The sequence below is a fragment of the Doryrhamphus excisus genome, linkage group LG21 (genome assembly GCF_037039965.1).
Source record: "Doryrhamphus excisus strain RoL-2023G ecotype Guam linkage group LG21, RoL_Dexc_Guam_v1.1, whole genome shotgun sequence".
In the NCBI taxonomy this organism is placed as follows: Eukaryota; Metazoa; Chordata; class Actinopteri; order Syngnathiformes; family Syngnathidae; genus Doryrhamphus; species Doryrhamphus excisus.
The window spans coordinates 11197624-11218220 of NC_136377.1; the positions used below are offsets into that span (position 1 = coordinate 11197624).

General features: G+C 42.2%; 1 protein-coding gene across 2 annotated transcripts in view; it reads right to left on the reverse strand.

Moving 5' to 3' along the window:
- Positions 1-20597, reverse strand: part of LOC131138415 (voltage-gated potassium channel subunit beta-2) — a 33995-nt gene that overhangs the window by 5782 nt on the left and 7616 nt on the right. For both annotated transcript variants that reach the window (XM_058087307.2, XM_058087306.2), the window contains exons 2-7: positions 4460-4503; positions 4334-4371; positions 3925-4004; positions 3746-3790; positions 843-887; positions 685-728 (exon numbers count right to left, since the gene is read on the reverse strand). In XM_058087307.2, the coding sequence (XP_057943290.2) occupies positions 685-728; positions 843-887; positions 3746-3790; positions 3925-4004; positions 4334-4371; positions 4460-4503 (296 nt within the window). The remainder of the gene's footprint in view (positions 1-684; positions 729-842; positions 888-3745; positions 3791-3924; positions 4005-4333; positions 4372-4459; positions 4504-20597) is intronic.

A 20597-nucleotide genomic window follows, 5' to 3' on the forward strand; every position in this document is an offset into this window, starting at 1 on the left:
CTGTTCTGTGGCTGAATTAAGATAAGAGAAATATTTTAGAATAAGAAAAAAAAACAAATGTCAGATGACGATGCTTGCGGAAAAAAAAAAAAAAGTCTCATTTTTTGACATTTGAATTCAGTGCAGGAATTCATGTGGAAGAAACTTTTTTTTTCAAACCTCTGACCCAAAAGGAATTTGGACAATGTAATGCTGCTGGGGCGGAAACAAATCTGTTTTTAGAAGGGATATGCTGACTTAAACTGCATCTGTTATGTATTCTTGTCAAATGTCATGGTTCATCCTGCGTTCCAAACTGGAGTGTGTGTCATCATCTTTGTCTACATTTCAGTGACAGGCCTAAAGCCAACTAAAAGCCCAAGTATGAGCGCTGTCCCCGCATGCCGTGCAAACGTTAAAAGCTGCACAAACTTGACCTGTTACGTAACGACCTCAAAAGGCTCATGACAATGACGCTCAGACAGCCCATTCAAATCCTTATTTAATTGGACAGTCCAATGACACACGACTCACTAAACAAACAAAGTAGCCTTCTTTAGGGTTACGCTGCGGAGGAAGAGACGATTAAACGTCTGGACAAAAAGATGGATTTTCCATGAGAGCTTTTGTCCACTCACTCGACCCCGCGCCGCTAATTCATACCGGATAGCTTGTTATAAAAAAAGCAATGTGATGATGCGTTACCTTCAATTATGTGCTTTCTGGAGAGCCCTCTCTCGGTCTCTGCTCTGGGAAGAGATAAAAGTACACTCTGATCATCTGAGACTGACCACAAGTCATAAAACAACACCATTATCTTTTCATTAATAATAAAAGCACATACAGTATTAATCCATACTTACTGGCCTCCCCAGTAGATCTTTGTTGTGATGACAAAACTTGAGCGTCTAGCAAAGGCATAAGAATCATTTACTTATTGGTTTCAAGAAAACACAACAACAATTTATGGACTAAATACAATATTTACGATAATATGTACTATACAATCACAATCAATATTACTTTTTGTATTATATACAATCAATATTACTTTTATCTAATAACATAAAAAAGGTAATTTGTGAGATTGCGGAACCATTGAGACGTGCAGGAGTAATGTGTCATTTTCAAACAGGTAAATTCCTAAATAAAGTGAAAATAGCTAAAGTACTACCAATTTCCAAAACTGGAGACAAACATCTATTTACAAACTACCTTCCTGTTTCTTTATTGCGACATAGACTACTTAAACAGGAAGCAAAATGTGTGAAGCTCGGACAATATACTGTGCATCTGCAAGCTTAAATATACAGTAAGGTCTCGTTATATCGATATTCTCGGGAGTCGGAAAAAATACCGATATAACCGGACTATCCATATATCCGATCCTGCGCCGAACTGCATTAAAAGTGGGCAATAATGCACTCGACATTGTTCTATAGTATAGAACAATGTCGAGCAGCTTAAATCAATCTTTGCTTAAGGATTTCAATACCAAAAAAAGAACACGGCGAACGGCTGCTTCCAGTCAACTTTATTTTTCACACTTCCACCACCAGAGCACAGCACACACACCGATTCCCGCACTCAACCCGCCCCACATAGCTGGCCAAACACATGCTTAAAACAGAAGAATCAACTGTGTTCGTGGTTTCTCTCGTGTGTATAGATTCTATACAGGCATGTGTTTGGCCAGCTATGTGGGGCGGGTTGAGCATGACCTGTGAACCAGGAAGTGCGGGAATCGGTGTGTGTGCTGCACTCTGGTGGTGGAAGTGTGAAAAATAAAGTTGACTGGAAGCAGCCGTTCGCCGTGTTCTTTTTTGGTATTGAAATCCTTAAGCAAAGATTGATTTAAGCTGCTTTTGTATCGATATAAGCAGACCAAATTGGCTGGCGGGAGATGAAAAGGGCATCGTAGTAACCGGATTATCATAATAACCGGGTATCGTACTAACGGAACTAATTATATCATAAAAGACTAGAAATTTGCCGGGAAATGAAAATAGTATCGTAATAAGTAGTAATTCGTTATAACCGATATCGATATAAAGAGACTTTACTGTATCTTGCGGCGTACCACTGGGGTCAATACTGGGACCAAAAGTGTTCACACTTTATATAAATGACATTTGTAAAGTTACAAGACATAAAATTGCGATTAGTTACAGACGATACTACTGTTTTTGTTCTGAAAAAAGCACATAAAACAATCTAAGAGAATCTCTGAGCCTGAAGTAAAACTAAAGTAATGAGTTATTTGGCAATAGCAGAAAGGACATTTATGCACAAATAGTGTAAACAGTGACAGGGTGAACAAAAATAAATTTCTAGGCGTGATAATAGATGACAAAATGAGCTGGAATACAATGTACAATGTAAAATGGCAAGGAATGCCGTCATTTTCGGCCAATAGAATGCACCTGATATAAGACGCATCCACTAAATTTAAAGAGAAAAGTAGGTGGGTAGGTAAAACCGGTCTATAAGCCGTAGGTGTCTATGTTGTAACATGGCATTTTTAATACATCGAACCTTTAAATAAATTCAATAAATGCGGCTAGTTAAACAGTAGCCTACCAGAAAAGTCATTCATCACTGTCTTCGTCTTCCTGGGAACTAAAAACCACAAAAGTTGTTCTCTGCGAGTGTCTTACAGGAACAGCTCCACATTTCCCTCAGCACACACCCCTGCCAGTCTCTCTCCTTCTTTCACGGTCGCTCCCTGTGCCAGCGCCCCCCCCCCGCCTCAAGGCAAATCAGCACCCGAGCTTGTGATGTCCTCCCCAGCATGCAGCCCCCCGAAACATGCCCCGCCAAGATCCACTGACAGACCGGAACAAAAGCTACCGGATCGATCAGCTTCAACCTGAAAGCAGCATCACATGCAGCTCTCTACAAAGCACACAGAATGTCGCGAGATAAGAACGTGACCACATGTTAGTCGCACGGCGGGACCCAAAAGTCACTCCATACTCTCTATTGTTGTTTGGTGTTACCATATCTGATTTGTTGTGTGGCGAAAATGGGAAATAACTACAAAAGTTCAGATCATTCCCAATGCCGGTTTCAAGGAACACACAAACCATTTCTTCCTAAAATCATGATAATTCAAATTTGGGGTAATTTTCCACCAAATATTCGATTGGGGCGGCACGGCGGTCCAGTGGTTAACAAAAATAAATTTCTAGGCGTGATAATAGATGACAAAATGAGCTGGAATACAATGTACAATGTAAAATGGCAAGGAATGCCAGCGCACAGTTAGCGCACAGACCTCACAGCTAGGAGACCAGGGTTCAAGTCCCACCCTCGGCAATCTCTGTGTGGAGTTTGCATGCTCTCGTGGGTTTTCTCCGGGTACTCCGGTTTCCTCCCACATTCCAAAAACATGCTAGGTTAATTGGCGACTCCAAATTGTCCATAGGTATGAATGTGAGTGTGAATGGTTGTTTGTCTATATGTGCCCTGTGATTGGCTGGCGACCAGTCCAGGGTGTACCCCGCCTCTCGCCCGAAGACAGCTGGGATAGGCTCCAGCACCCCCGCGACCCTCGTGAGGAAAAAGCGGTAGAAAATGAATGAATGAATGAATATTCGATTGGTCGAATATTGACATTTCTTGTAGTATATATGAATTAGAAATAAAAGAAAATAATATTTTTAATTAAAAAAATGAGTATGCAACAACACAAATGGGTTTCTTTGTAGCTTTTCAGAAAAATAAGTGTTTAATATACATGGGTGTGATGAAAAAATACAGTTACCTCCATCCTTTTTTCTTAATTATATTCCCCAGAGTGATCTCTGCTCTGTAAAGATTAACACATCATATTTATTAATTTCTCCTCATTTCATCTTAAAGAAATATACAGTATGTATTCTGTATTACTAAAACCCAGAGGCATTATATTATTTTTTGGAGATATACAGAGTTAAGCCTGACCTTCCAGATGCGTAAACCTCTGCAGTGTCAAACAGGTTGACGCCGTTCTCGTAGGCTAAGGTCATAAGGTTCTCCGCCATCTGAGGAAAGTAAACCAAAGTAGAAACTTAGAGAAGAACATGAAAATGAATACAAAAGTTCCAGTGGATAACTACTATCAATAAAGGGCACTCACTATGACGGGGGACCATAGCTTGCGCTGTAATTGGCTACAGATAGCTGTGGCTGGCTGCTGGCCACGCTAGGAACCTTTCCCTTTCGTGGCGCTAGTCTTGTGTTCATGTTGTGTACAAAATGTGTTTACTTGTGCAAATGTATGTCAAGGTTTTTTAACAGTCCCACACTGTGTTCCTTCATTAAGAGTTTGTGACAAAAGTGACAAAAAATAGAAATAAGTAAGTATTCTCACCTCATCGGATATCTGTGATCCGAACGTCACCCAGGTGCCTAAACGAAAGGTAGGGTGTAAATGTTTGTTGAGAATCCATAAGACAGAGATGAGGGTCTTTCCCAGTCAGGGAACCAAGTAACTCACCTAACCCGAGGCAGGAAACACGTAGGCCCGATTTCCCAAGGTTCCTGTGAGGTGACAGAGAAGAAGCAAGTGTAAAAGCTGTGAAATGAAAGTCAGGTGACGACAAAACATTATTTCGACAATGCCTAAAAATTGTAGCGCTCAACTTTATTGCTGCCTCTTAATTCCACAGTTGATGTTTCACTGCCTATTTGGAAATATAATAACTGTCTATATAAGGTCCCACAGTTGACTGTGCATGTCAGAGCACAAACACCAAGCATGAAGTCAAAAGAACTGTCTGTAGACCTGCGAGACAGGATTGTCTTGAGGCACAAATCTGGGGAAGGATACAGAAACATTTCTGCTGCTTTGAAGGTCCCAATGAGCACAGTGGCCTCCATTATTCGTAAATGGAAGACGTTTGGAACCACCAGGACTCTTCCTAGAGCTGGCCGGCCTTCTAAACTGAGCGATCGGGGAAGAAGGGCCTTAGTCAGGGAGGTGACCAAGGCCCCGATGGTCACTCTGTCGGAGCTCCAGCGTTCCTCTGTGGAGAGAGGAGAGCCTTCCAGAAGGACAACCATCTCTGCAGCAATCCACCAATCAGGCCTGTATGGTAGTGGCCAGACGAAAGCCACTCCTTAGTAAAAGGAACATGGCAGCCCGTCTGGAATTTGCCAAAAAGCACCTGAATGACTCTCAGACCATGAGAAAGAAAATTCTCTGGTCTGATGAGACAAAGATTGAACTCTTTGGTGTGAATGCCAGGCGCCATGTTTGGAGGAAACCAGGCACTGCTCATCACCAGGCCAATACCATCCCTACAGTGAAGCATGGTGGTGGCAGCATCATGCTGTGGGGATGTTTTTCAGAAGCAGGAACTGGCAGACTAGTCAGGATAGAAGGAAAAATGAATGCAGCAATATATAGAGATATCCTGGATGAAAACCTGCTCCAGAGCGCTCTTGACCTCAGTAGACTGGTCATGTACCTTGACCATATAGACAGTAAACATTAGCACACAGCCAAGATCTCAAAAGATTGGCTTCAGAACCACTCTGTGAATGTCCTGGAGTGGCCCAGCCAGAGTCCAGACTTGAATCCGATGGAACATCTCTGGAGAGATCTGAAAATGGCTGTGCACAGACGTCTCCCATCCAACCTGATGGAGCTTGAGACTTATTGCAAAGAAGAATGGGCAAAACCGCCTAAAGATAGGTGTGCTAAACTTGTGGGATCATATTCAAAAAGACTTGAGGCTGTAATTGCTGCCAAAGGTGGATCAACAAAGTATTAAGCAAAGGCTGCGAATACTTATGTAAATGAGAATTTTTTGTTTTCTATTTTTAATAAATTCAAAACATGTTAAAAAAAACTTTTTTCACATTGTCATAATGGAGTATTTAGTGTAGAATTTTGAGGTAAGAGATTAATTTAATACAGTTTGGAATGAGGCTGTAACATGACAAAATGTAGAAAAAGTGAAGCGCTGTGAATACTTTCCGGATGCACTGTGTATATATATATATATATATATATATATATATATATATATATATATATATATATATATATATATATTGATTCAGGGATCAATAGTAATAAATGCTAATGAGAAAACAATCCACCATTTCACCATGTATGCTTTTCTTCTGATATTCTGATGGTCAAAGCCAACGTTCCCTGTAATCCCCGATTTGAAATACTATTGAGAAACTAATAATAATATCTACTTATTATTTGTAATGTTATTTTTAATGAACTCAAACTGAAACCAGAAAAATGCAACAAAATGCCAAATACAAGCATATTCAAGAGTCAAGTTACATGCATGTTGGTGATGGCAGGTCTGCAATAATTTTGCTGCTCATGCCCCCCTCTGACAATGCTGACAACGCTCCCTCAAACTCATGTGGGCCCGCCCCACTATTTAACCATACGTGTGTCCGGACATACTGGATGCAGATTTTTTTTTTTAACTTAGAATTTGGGGCTGCACGGCGAACGAGTGGTTAGCGCGCAGACCTCACAGCTAGGAGACCCGAGTTCAATTCCAGGTTCCAGGCTCCTGCACAATATATAAATATTAATAATTAACAAAATAAACGGTAAACAAGAAAAAAAATTAAAAGTGAAATTACAGTAAAGTCTCGTTATATTGATATCGGTTAAAACAAATTACTACTTATTACGATACTATTTTCATTTCCCGGCAAATTTCTAGTCTTTTATGATATAATTAGCTCCGTTAGTACGATACACGGTTATTATGATAATCCGGTTACTACGATGCCCTTTTCTCTCCCGCCAGCCAATTTGGTCTGCTTATATCGATACAAAAGCAGCTTAAATCAATCTTTGCTTAAGGATTTCAATACCAAAAAAGAACACGGCGAACGGCTGCTTCCAGTCAACTTTATTTTTCACACTTCCACCACCAGAGTGCAGCACACACAGCGGAAAACACCCGTCCCTCGCGCCTACCCCTCCGGGTGGCAACACCTTCCCTATCGATAGTTCCGGGGTGAATTATGTCCCGGTAACCGGTAATCACTACAGCGTAAGTTTATTTTTATTTACTGTAGTACAAAATTTATTGTAGTACAAAAGCATGCTAGATACGCAATCCATGAACTCAAGGAGAAAATTACATGCCATATCAAAGATCCGCCCACTTTTAATGCAGTTCGGCGCAGGATCGGATATATGGATAGTCCGGTTATATCGGTATTTTTTCCGACTCCCAAGAATATCGATATAACGAGACTTTACTGTATTTTCTATAAGATTCAGATAGTTGATGAATTACTTAACAGTGTTTACATATGTGGCATCCACTGTGGAACACATACACAATGGACAAGCGACCACATGCTGTGATATGACAGGGAAGAAAGTAACACCTAGCGGTTGTGCGGTCTGAGGCATTTTTGTGGTGAAAATATATAACTTAAATGGCCCCACCTGCTACGTTTCTCATCACCGAAATCCGACCAGAACGAAGTGGGTGGTAAGTCACAGTTGATGGACTACACTGCTGACTTCATACAATCGGATAAGGTACAAAACGATCCCATATATGATACATGATGATACGATACTGTCCAACACAGTCCAAAATGATACAAGGTGATGTATTCCAAAATGATAAGATAAATCTTATCATCTTCTAATGGCATAAACGTAAAAAGTGAAGATGGAACACCGTGCCGCTTCATGCCAACACGCCTGTGGTTAAAATGTGTCTAATTGTGAGAACAATTGACCTTCCGTCGTTCATATGTTAACAGCTCACAGTAGTGGGCTGCTTCAGTGAAATCGCTGCAGGGAAGCGGGCTCAGATGGAGTCCAAGCCAAAAGCCCAGAGCCTCGGGTCTGAGCGCTAAATGGCCCAAAATATACCAGCAGGAGCCGAGGAGAGCTTTATTACCCAACATGCCACACTGGATTACCCAGACGGCTGAATTTTGAAGGGCGAAAAAGAGCTGCATTTGTGACCAAGGAAGCATGGACAGATGAAATGATGGAGGCTTGATGCATGTGTGCTCTCCCCAATCCTAATTAGAGGCAAGCACAGGGAAGTGAGGGGGGGGGGGGCATCGGAACAGCAGCACAACTATGCTTACCGTCTTTTCATCGCCACTGCCCCCCCCCCCACCTTCTTACACTGCCTGTCTGCCTGCCTGCCACAAATAACCAAATGCAGGAAGACAGTCTGTCAGAGCATTTAGACTCAGCCCAGCGAGTCCTGCTTTTATTTTCTCTGCTCTATTTTTAATGCCTGACCCTTGAGCTATTTTTAGATTTCTGTACATGTAAGCGTTTTGTGTCCTGCTGTGTATGTGTTAGCCGTGTGGGTGTGTGTGTGTGTGCGTGCACTGGTGTGTATGTGAGGTGTGGGTGTGAAACGCTCATTGTTTAGACTCTGTCAAAATAGCACAATCCAGCAGGGTCAGGATTGTTTAGCTGCAGGGAGGAGGATGCAAGGCGAGGCAAGTGGGCTCGGATGAAGCCCATTCCTGGGATGCGAGGCTGACTCTCCATCACGGCTTCCCACCGATGACAGCCTGCCTCCTCTGAGACCAGCTTCGCACTCACTTTGAACACAGGCGATACATGAGGCACATGGGACTTCTTCTAAAGCTGCTTTCTGATGGCATGTCTAAATACTTCTCATTTGCTTTGTCCTTCACTGACTGTTGTGAAGGATAGATGGATAGATTAGCATGTGGCTGGACCGTGATGTCTATCCCATTTGCACTTGCTACACGGCTGTAAGACCAAACGGATCTGTTTGTCATACGTTTTATTGATTGCAGTGATTTGTGTCTTTTTCAAGCCGGTTCTTATCGATTGTTTTGTCCAAAGAAGTATAAAGTCCTGTTTTATAACTGTTTTTAACATCTGGTGTTGTGTCCTACTGGGCAGCACGAAGGAATTGAACTTCAGACAATTATTTGTTTTATAATACAGTCAAATCACTCTTAAATGTTTACAAATACTCAGTAGCTGTAGATAGAACTCATCAATAGCTAGTAAATATGACTTCATGGTAACATGTTTTTGTGAATAAGCCTTTTATAAACACATGATATATTAGTTGAGTCATGCTAGTTTTTCATCCCTTTCTACTGAGCAGCTTACACACGATAACCCGCACACAAAGCTTTCTAGATCTTCCAGATTCTGCACCTCTCTTTCTGCCGTGTTTCCATAGGTTTCCTGCTTCCGCGCAAGTGGTCTGTTAAATTTATTCCACCCCTCCGCTCTCCTCAAGGCATGCCCATTCTGCTTGCACTCCAGAGGACTTCCAGACAGCTGCCGAGCTCATTGTATCCGAAACAAACAGAGTTAGGACACTGATAAATTGTTACTCACTGCTTGCTCTTCTGATTCTTCAACATGACCAAATAATTTCGGAAAGGCATCGGACTTCAGCAGAATTGTCCAGCTTCGTATAATCTTGATTCTTGCCTCTTTAGAAAAGCTAAACAAAATGATCTTGCCCTTACACCAGAATAAACATTTCCTTCATGCCATTGCTAACATGGTGAACAGAGCTAAGAGTGTGCGGGGTGGGGAGCATGCCCATATAAGAAAGTCCGGGTTGCATTGACGTCAGTAGAAGTCTGTAAAACAGAGCATCCCAAACGTCTATTTCAAAGAGGAATCATAAGACTATGTATTATCACTTTTAGCCCAATGCAGCCACTTGTTTTTCATTTTTAAATGGGCAACTGTAATGTGGTCGAGTGGTTAGCGCACAGACCGCAGGTATGAATGTGAGTGTGAATGGTTGTTTGTCTATATGTGTCCTGTGATTGGCTGGCGACCAGTCCAGGATGTACCCCGCCTCTTGCCCAAAGACAGCTGGGATAGGCTCCAGCACCCCCCCCCCGCTCCCCTGGTGAGAAAAAAGCGGTAGAAAATGAATGAATGAATGAACTGTAATGTCAAATTATAGGCTAACACTACAAGCATCACCTAAGAGTAAATCAAAAAAGGCATGTCCTTATTTAGTGTGGCACACAGTTAAGGGGGCTATGTGAGCACAAAGGTGCTTGTCACTGCAGTACTTCTACAGCAGCTGGGGGACTTTTAGCACAACAAAGTAACAGAGCTTTTCCTGGACAAGGAAACTCACATTGTATACAAATCAGGGTGAAACCACAAATGGTTTTTATATTAAAAAACTAAACAAAATTGGACTGAAAAGTGGGACTAAGAGGTGCAAGAGCAACGTGCATTAACACTGATTAGAGCCCCAGAATTGAAATTCAGCCATGAACCTGACTACACGTCACTGTAGCACATATACACTAAAATAATAACCCACTGGAAAATGTCAGGGTTTCTATGACAGCTGCCCCCACCCTCACTGTACCCAACTCCTCAGCTCTCTGCAGTGCTGCAGTCTGCTTATTTACTATCAGTAAGTGTGGAGGGGCACATGCTCATTCTTGGCTTTCACTGACAAGCTGCCGCCCTCTCACACACTCACACACTCACACACACCCTGCATTACGCTAAGATGAACGCCTGCAGACGCCACATTTCAAGTGACGAGGGGGCTCTTATGCAAAAACATTTATAACGTGCTGCGCAAGCACGAGAACGGCCGCTCGATGCTTTGACGCAAGCGTTCATGCTTGATGGCGATGAAGCAGGAACACAGGCCCACATCTGCATATGGCTCTGCATGAATGCACTCGTGAGCAGGGCACACAGATGCTGCTCCGGTCCCTCATAAGGAGCGCCACATGGCTTCTTCTTCTTCTATTATTATTTCTCTCACAATAAATCATAAAATGCCCAGACAAGGTGATTGCAAGGGACTTGGTTGTTGTGATACATTATTAATGGAAGAGAGTGGGCAGACCGCACAGGTGCTCCGTCATGGTGTAGTCAGCATTTTAACCTGTGCTGACACTTCCAGTTAGCTTGCACCCGCGGCAGCAGCAAGACAATACATACAGATGGTTGCGAGCACATGATGGATTTTTTTTTTTTCCGCCTGCAGTTGTCTTTAGAAGACACACGCATGCTGAGCAGGCTCTTCTCCAGAGGGAAGCACACCTTTGATATTAATAACACTCACGTCATGCTTAGATGTGCAATTATTTTCTGAGCAAAATGGTGGCAAGACGGTGGCCTGCTCTTTTTTTTTTAAGAATGCCTTATGGCATCCATCCATTTTCTGTACCGCTTTCTGTTGTTTTTCTATATGTGCCCTGTGATTGGCTGACGACCAATCCAGGGTGTACCCTGCGTCTCGCCCTGAAGACAGCTGGGATAGGCTCCAGCATGCCCGCGACCCTCGTGAGTCTAAGCAGTACAGAAAATGGATGGATGGATGTTTTTATTATTGTGCCCGTTATGAGATCATTTAAACCTGCAATAAAAGCCAGTTGTTCAATTACTGACATCTAGTGACCAATACAGAACACTACAATCACAAATTAGAACTTTCATTCATTCATTTTCTACCGCTTTTTCCTCACGAGGGTCGCTGGGGTGCTGGAACCTAAGCCAGCTGTCTTTGGGTGAGAGGCGGGGTACACCCTGGACTGGTCACCAGCCAATCACAGGGCACATATAGACAAACAACCATTCACACTCACATTCATAGTTCATACCTATGGACAAGTTGGAGTTGCCAATTAACCTAGCATGTTTTTGGAATGTGGGAGGAAACCGGAGTACCCGGAGAAAACCCACGCATGTACGGGGAGAACATGCAAAATCCACACAGAGATGGCCCAGGGTGGAATTGAACCCTGGTCTCCTAGCTGTGAGGTCTGCACGCTAACCACTAGACCCAAATTAGAACTTAATGTCACTTATTAACCTTGCTCGCTGTTCTTTACTCCTAGTATTTTTAAGACTCTTCAATTCAGACACGATATAGACCCGTATTAAAAGTTCCTTAGTCTCGCTTCTCCACAATCCCACCTTCCCCCACAGGCCATTCTGTTGGACGCCCCAAATGCAAGGCATCATTTATTCAACACAAGAAGATTTTCACCACTGCTCCAGTGACGTCGGTGCCGTGCTCCCTGGTATCAATGCCAAGGACAGTAAGTTGCATCCTTGTGGCGTAGCTTTCTAAGTAATTGTCATCTAGTGACCGCAAGCTGCTGGCGGTCAAAGTAGCACTGGAGAAGTGGAGACAGGGGCCGGAGGGGGCCACATGGCCTTTTCAGGTATGGACTTGAGCCCGTTTTACTCATTTTATTCTTTAACATATTATTACTTTTTTATATCACTGTGCATCTGTCACTAAAGTACTGTAAGATAGTTTCATTTGGACTATTGAGGTCTGTATCACCATTTGGAATGTCACTTTGACAGTAGTACTTCCTGTCAGTGCTCTACTTCTTGCCAGAACTGGGCTAAACAACAGAAACCTCGTGTAGCATGACATCTTTAATTGAAATATATTAAAAAAGGTTTTGAAAGTGGATCTGTCCTAATTTAAAACAATACACATGCTGGGAGAGAACTGAACATGGGGGAAAAAAAACACACACTCTCTCTCTCTCCATCTCACACTCAGCTTTATGAGTGGTCGTGACCCGCCTATTAAAATACATGTAATGAAGTGGAGCAGCTCCAGTTGATATCAAAGTTGTGAACCACTTTATGATGGTTGGAGAGGTCCCAGGAGACATGGTCCTGGACAAAGACACACATTTATCTATGGTAGAAAGTAGGGCTGTCCCCATCACAGCTTCAGAATCGGGATGGGGTGCCAATCTGCTAGATTTTCAAGATGGGATAATAATGACTTTTGACACAACATCGGGCCAATGAGGTTGCCGTATAAGGTTCGTAACCATGGTAACGTTAGTTTCATGTTGGATATTCTTCTCCTTAGCTACAGCGGTAGTTCCCCCTCACTGTGTTAGCACTGTGGGAGCTCGCACGGCCAACGGTGGCTCGCCTTGCACCCCACTGGACATCTAGACATTTCAGGTATCAACTTAGTGTCACCCCTATGTGAATAATGTCTTACCTCAGCCACCACTAAGAACAATTTGCTCACACAAGAGGTACTGCTCCAACTGCTGTGGTCGCCAGCCAATCACAGGGCACATATAGTCAAACAACCATTCACACTCACATTCATATGGACAATTGATGGACAATTTGGAGTCACCAATTAACCGAGCATGTTTTTGGAATGCGGCACGGCGGTCTAGTGGTTAGCGCGCAGACCTCACAGCTAGGAGACCAGGGTTCAATTCCACCTTCGGCCATCTCTGTGTGGAGTTTGCATGTTCTCCCCGTGCATGCGTGGGTTTTCTCCGGGTACTCTTTTTACTATTACTACTACTTTATTACTATTTTTACTGCTTGTATAACTGCACTGCATCATACTGAATGAATATATCTCATTTTTAAAGCAGTAAAATAGGTTTCATGTGTGTGATGAAACAAAAATTTGCTGCACCAAGACTGCATATTTGTTGAAATTACATATTTAATGTTGGTGTTGTTAGCACACAGGCCTCACAGCTTGGAGACCCGAGTTCAATTCCATCCTCGGCCATCTCTGTGTGGAGTTTGCATGTTCTCCCCGTGCATGGCAATGGCTGAACTTTAACTATTACACCATGTCTGTACAAAATAACATCATAATGAGTAAAAAAAAAAAAAAAAAAAATAGTAAAAAAGTGATCATTTGAACTATAGCAAAGCATGCTGGGAAATGCATCATCTTCCCATTCCACAGCTGAGAACATTTCCGGGTTACATATCTCACGAATTGTTATCCATCCATCCATTTTCCATGCCACTTATCCTCACTCGGGTCTTCTATGCCAACCGTCTTCGGACGAGAGGCGGGGTACGCCCTGGACTGGTCGCCAGCTAATTAAACTAGTTTGTGGAATGTGGGAGGAAACCGGAGTACCCGGAGAAAACCCACGCATGCACTGGGAAAACATGCAAACTCCACATACAGATGGGTGGAATTGAACCCTGGTCTCCTAGCTGTGAGGTCTGCGCGCTAACCACTACACCACCGTGCCGCCCCTGTCAAAATTAGTATTTTGCATGCCCATTTTTATCTTTTATTGGCTTACGTCCCAGAGGTTTTGTTCCAAAACCAAAACAATACTGTTAGTTGTGCTGTTTACCAAAAAAGTTAATTCAGCTTTGCTTTCATCCACACAGACTTTCGGGGGTGTTTTTAATATTTTAAAATAAGGTCACGAGTAGTTTAAGGAGTTTATTATGTTTCTGTGTGAGTCCTTTAATAATATGTGAGTGAGAAGGTCAGTTCCACCCCCCCCCAACGTGCGCGTCTGGACAATGAGCCATGAAGTGGAATATTCCAATGAGGGCGTTTTCCTGTGCGGGTTGCTGCCTCATAAATACTATATCTCATTGACTTTGACAACTCAAGGAACTTAAGGTGATTGAATAGAGTTGTCCACATGTTTTGGGTTATTAGGATGTCAGCTGATGTACTTTTGCCTGATGGAAAACATCCGAGTTGAGCTCGTCTCACTGTCAATTTCAAAACACACATACATACTTTACATACTGTACGTATATACATACATGTATAAATACATACACACACTAGGACAGGGGTCGGGAACCTTTTTGGCTAAGAGAGCCATGAAGGCCAGATATTTTAAAATGTGTATCTGTGAGAGCCATATACATTTTTTTAAACATTGAATGCAATAAAATGTGTGCATTTTTATGTAAGACCAACAGTTTTAGATATAATGGGCTCTAATTACGTAGACCAGGCACACTACCCCACGCCAATGGGGTGTGGCCAGCACACTTTCGTGAGCAGCGCAGTGTCTAATAATAAATCAAATACTTGTTGCCATTAATACAACTTCTGCTGCTGCATAGTTTTGCACCGTACTCCGTAGACGTATTTCATTCTTTTGGCCATCTTCGTCAGAAGGCTTGGTTCTGCAGCTTTAGCTATTTGACTAAAGGAGGAAAGTTTACATTTACATGTTTTTTTGACATCTCAATGACCGAGGTAGACTACAGCATTACCCAGTAATAATCAAGTTTTGGTGTTTGACCTGGAAAATATAATCAGGAAAAATGGATATGGTTGGCCGTATTGCAGCAGAATATAGATGGACGAATTAAAATGCATAAGAAAGTTGTTGATTTTGAATATTATTTTTAACAGTCATTTCTGTGATGTTTACTTTAAAATGTTAGCAAAAATACATTTTTATTGTGGTAAGAAATGCTTGAGAGCCAGATACAGTCATCAAAAGAGCCCTACCTGGCTCCCGAGCCGTAGGTTCCCTACCTCTGGTCTAGGACAAGGATCCAAGGTCATTGTGTGAAAGTAGCTCTGACTATGTCATGACACTAAATGAGTAGAATATATGCATAAATCTCGACAGGGTTGTTGAAGCCGTTGGTTGGATTATTTGTTCATGTGCTACTGCCAGTTGAGGCTTTTAAAAATGCACAGTTGAAGTGCACTCAGCGCAAGAACAGCAGCTCTCTGCACGACTCAATGTCAGCACGCTCACGCCACAATGCTAATTGATGCTAATGCACAATACTCTGTCAAACCACAGCAAGTATAGAGACTCCAAGACATCACATACGACATACTCAGAAGTCAAACTCAAGCCCGGGGGGGGGGGGGGGGGGAAGAAAATGTTTACAGTGATCTGCATAATTAAGCAATACTTCTCATATAGATGACTACTCTGCTGCTATAATTTGTGGACACAATATTGTATGTACTGTAGCACAAATTTCACAACCCTTCATAATTAAAGGGGTCAGATACAGACCAAAAATCTAAATAATTCAACTGCACACAGCTAAAAATGGCTGAACTTTAACTATTACACCATGTCTGTACAAAATAACATCATAATGAGTCAAAAAATAATAATAATTAGTAAAAAAGTGATCATTTGAACTATAGCAAAGCATGCTGGGAAACGCATCATCTTCCCATTCCACAGCTGAGAACATTTCCGGGTTACATATCTCACGAATTGTTATCCATCCATCCATTTTCCATGCCACTTATCCTCACTCGGGTCTTCTATCCCAACCGTCTTCGAACGAGAGGCGGGGTACACCCTGGACAGGTCGCCAGCTAATTAAACTAGCATGTTTGTGGAATGTGGGAGGAAAGCAGAGTACCTGGAGAAAACCCACGCACAGGGAGAACATGCAAACCCCACAAGTGGAGAATCAAACACGGGTCTCCTGACGGCCACTGATATATATATCAAATATATATTGATATAAATGAATGTAGCTTTGACCCATTGAGAGAGTGATTTGACGTGGTTGATCAACAATCAACTTTATCCAAACGAACAACCACGCCAAAACAAACATAGTCGTACATCCGTGGAAAGTATAAAAACCAGGAAACACAAAACCAGAGAGGAGCATTATATCGGAATCTTCCGATCCCAGCTGATTTTCTCTAAATCTGACCGCACCAACATTTTTTTCAACCTGGGTCATTGGGGCATGTCCTGTCATGTTTGCAAACTTCAAATGAGCATCACTGATGACACATGGAGTCTGCTTCATTCACCAATTATGATGGTTAAAAGGACAAGAAGGTTAACAATTTCAGGATAAATAGTGGAGGGGGAGGTCAATGTCCAGTTCTGCCTACAACCAAAAGTAGGTTTTGAGTCTGGACACCCTGTGCGATTGATTGACACCTGTAGGACCTTGGAAAACATATTCATTCCAACACAATGTTGACTTTGACAAGGTGAGTTGGAGGTAGCCAAAAAGCAAGCCTGGATATGTGGAATATTTTCTGTTTTTAAACTTATTCCAGCCCTGGAAACAAAGCTATAATACACAACGGAGCATTCTGGGCACTAAAATGATGTCATTGCTGCCAAAAAAAGATGGAGACTGATTCCACAGTGGGCTTTAAATGTCCAACAATGGCTAGTAAAGCCATACTGAGAATATTCCTGACCTCCTTCTCTGCTTGTTGTTGCTATATAAAAGAAAAAAGGTCTGGTTTCCATGGTAACCCCAAATTTCATCAGCAGGGGTCATTTGGTATTGTGTCACCCTGCTAGGTGGCGCTCTGCCATATTCACACGGCAAAGCCTCTGGTGCTCTTGGTGGTGGCTTGCATCGAGCGTTTCCTGCACATTTCATGCTCGAGTGGGCTGACCCAGTCATGTCGCAACCATTCATTTCTCCATCACAAGAAGAATTCATTCATATATCACATGTATGTGCCTATACATCAGCTATACACTCATTGCGTATTCTTTCAGAAGTGAGGGCTGTATATATTTTCTAAGGTCATTATGGAATGTGACTGACAGTCGAATGCTCACACATCAAAAAAAAAAATCTTGCTAGATTTAGTAGTGGCCATAAATAAATAAACATATTGCGCATTGCTGGAGTTTTTTTTTATTCCATTTTTCATTCGATTACACAATAATGTTTAAAGATTAATAGTTAACGCTTGTTCATGATGTGATTACAAGTTCTTGAGAATTTCAAAGAGACTGTACTATGCTGCTCTCAGATAAACATATTTTTAGTTGCTTATGATTTTACTAAATATTGAAATATGCTACTTTTTCTTGTGATGATATAACATTAATCTTGCTAGACAAATTTCCCATTAAAGGGGACCTATTATGCTTTTTCCACTTTTGGTAAATGGTCTTTCGCTTGTATAGTGCTTTTCCACCGCTAAGGCACTCAAAGAGCTTTGACACTGTTAGCACATTTACTTACTGATGATGCAGCATCAGGACCAACTGGTCTTACCAACCAACCTTACCCAAGGGTACTTCAACATGATCACGGCAGGGCGGAGGATCAAGCCCACCACCTTCAGGTTGGGAGACGACCACTCTACCAACTGAGGCAACATGCTAACCACCGTAAGCAGTATTATTTTGGGCTAATGCTGGTCAGCAGCCAGCACTGCATAAGGAGGTAGGGAAAGAAGTCCCACTCAAATAAATACAAAACATATAGCTACATAGTAGATTACATTATAGTTTTACATTCAAAAACACGACTGGATAGAACTGATTGTGGATTTCCCGTCCATCCCGGCGAAATTGAATTCAGTGTTGCTCAATTTCTTCATTAAATTATCAAAGCGCAAGCAAATGCGACTTTCTTTGGCCCCATGACAGGTTATTATGCAGTTGCACTCAATAAAAACTGCACGGCCAGTAAGCCAGCTATGCACATATTGTTTTGTTTGGGCACAGGATTTTGCGGAACAATACAGTACAAATGGACTACTTTGGGGCTATCAACACGGAAACATTTTCAGGTCAAAACGGCTAAGTAGTTTATTGTTTCAGCCTCTCATCCACATGGAAACGATGTTCTGGGTGCCCTGAAACTGGGAAAATCTGAAAAAAAAAACGCAGGCTCAGTGTTTCCATGTAGACAAGTAATCTGCTACTTTTTTTTAAAGCCATGACATCAGCAGCCCGTCGCCCTCACATGATCATAAGTGAGATTATACGCCAAGCCAACATAATATCTAAATATTTTGAATGTCATGACTCAGCACAGTCTATATAATCCCATTTTTTCTTGTCTCCCAAAATGACGCACAAGCAATTCCACTTTGTCGTAAATCGAGATGAACCTTGGAAAGTGCAAAATGATGGAATTTTGCACATGCGTTCTTTCTTCTTCTATAGTTTGGTTTCTATCAGTTTTCACCCAGTGATCCATTCCCATATCGTTCTAATCTGGCACAGTGTAGATGCAATTTTTTTTTCAACACCGCCCCAAATACCAGGAACGTCAGGAACATCTCGGTGTAAATAGGGCCTTTGTTACCGAGAGACTGTATAAAAACAGAGGCAAAATTCTAGAACCAATTTTTGATGCACATGCAAAAACTAGGGTGTACGAAAACCAAGGTTTGACTGTAGTTGAGACTGAATCAACAGTGCCTCTGCTGGTTGCTCCCATGTAATGCACTCTATTTTTACGTGCTGGGCTTTGAGACACAAGTAATCAACACTTCCACACAAGTGACTTGTTCCCAAGTATCAATTAAAATGATTATCATGGCCATCACTAACACATATGCACAACCAATGAAAGGTGGTGGGTTCCAGCAGGGGGTGATGGGAGTGATGCAGCAGGTGCCGGCGTCTCTGAGTGCTCCTCGGTTAATGAGACGCCCCAAGGGGATTAGCAAACACTGGTGCAACTCCCATCACTTCTGTATAACGGAGCCCTCACCCACAAAGCTCCAGTTAAGTCAGCAGCACAATGGTTACAGGACCTGAGTGTTGATGATTGTAGCTATGGTATCAAAATGCAGAGCACGGACTGCGTCGCTGGCTGAGGCCTGATAAGCAAGCGCAATGCTAGCTGTGTTAGGGAACAACTAAAGGCAATGCCGAGGGTGTTGCCACGGGCAACTGGAGGTGGCCATATGCTGGATCGACGACTGCACTTGCGATTAGTGACACTTTCTCAGGAATGGCAGCGCAGCAAGAATAATTTGAGAAGTGTGCATGCTGCATGACTGCTTTTCACTGTGGGCTTCATTCCCTTTTTACACATCGCCATAAATGAAAGCTAAATGGAGTGAAGAGAAGATGGAAGCAGTTCAATCAGTCTGATTAACAGGGAAAGAGATCATTAGAACCCCCCTCCTACTTATTGGATTCTACAGTGACGCAACCACTGATGCTTTATAGATAGAGCCTCATGCACTCTTTTGTGTACACAACTGTGCATGGGGTTATTTTTGTACAAATACATTCTGTGGTCAAATCCAAAAAGACCTTCTCGTCTTGATGTTGCTCCTTTTTCTGCATCATGACTGATGGTGTGTGCTGCAATGTTTTTTTTTTTCCTCTCCTGCTAAACAGAAGCTTTTTCAGGCTGGCGTCATCTTAGGAAAATCTATTTATTTGATGTTTCAATAATACGTGGCAAAGAGCTGCACGGCTGTGGAATAATTAAGCATGCTGACATCCATCAAGGGCTTAAAAGGCGAATGTGGATTTTTATTATGTACTGTACATAAGGGCAGGTGCAGGGTACTGTGCTAATGGACATGCAGACAACCTGCACAATATGCTACAAAACGTTTATCGGTGACCTTAACGTCACCTTCCGGCGTTGGCATTATGCTCCTGCAGGACGATGAATAAAAATTCAATTGCAAACTGACAAGCGCATTCCAAAGCAACAGGTGGTGTTGCCAATGACCATAACAACGATGGTTTATCCAAGTTAATGGATAAGTCAGAGGTGTGGATCGTGAGTTACTTCTCCATACAACACTTAGAAAAGTACACCACAAAATGAGTAATGAAGTAAAAACAACTGCTCTAACTGTGACATCATACAAAAGCTAATTCCCACCAAGCGGCACGGCTCACTTCTCCATTGCAAAGCTCAGTAAATCCTGACCGGCTTTGTGTTTCCACCATGAATAGCATCATCAGGGTGGTGATATGTCAAGTAGTATAGCAAGGAAGTTACCTATAGACAGTACCTATGCTAGAATTAGTTTATACAAGTCTTAAAATGGTATAGTGTAATTTATAGTGACAGTGAGCAGTCAGGAAAACATTTTGTTGATGAGAATTTCATGAATAATTTGAAAGAGTCTCTTCTCAGCTTAGTGCGCAAGTCCTGCCGACCA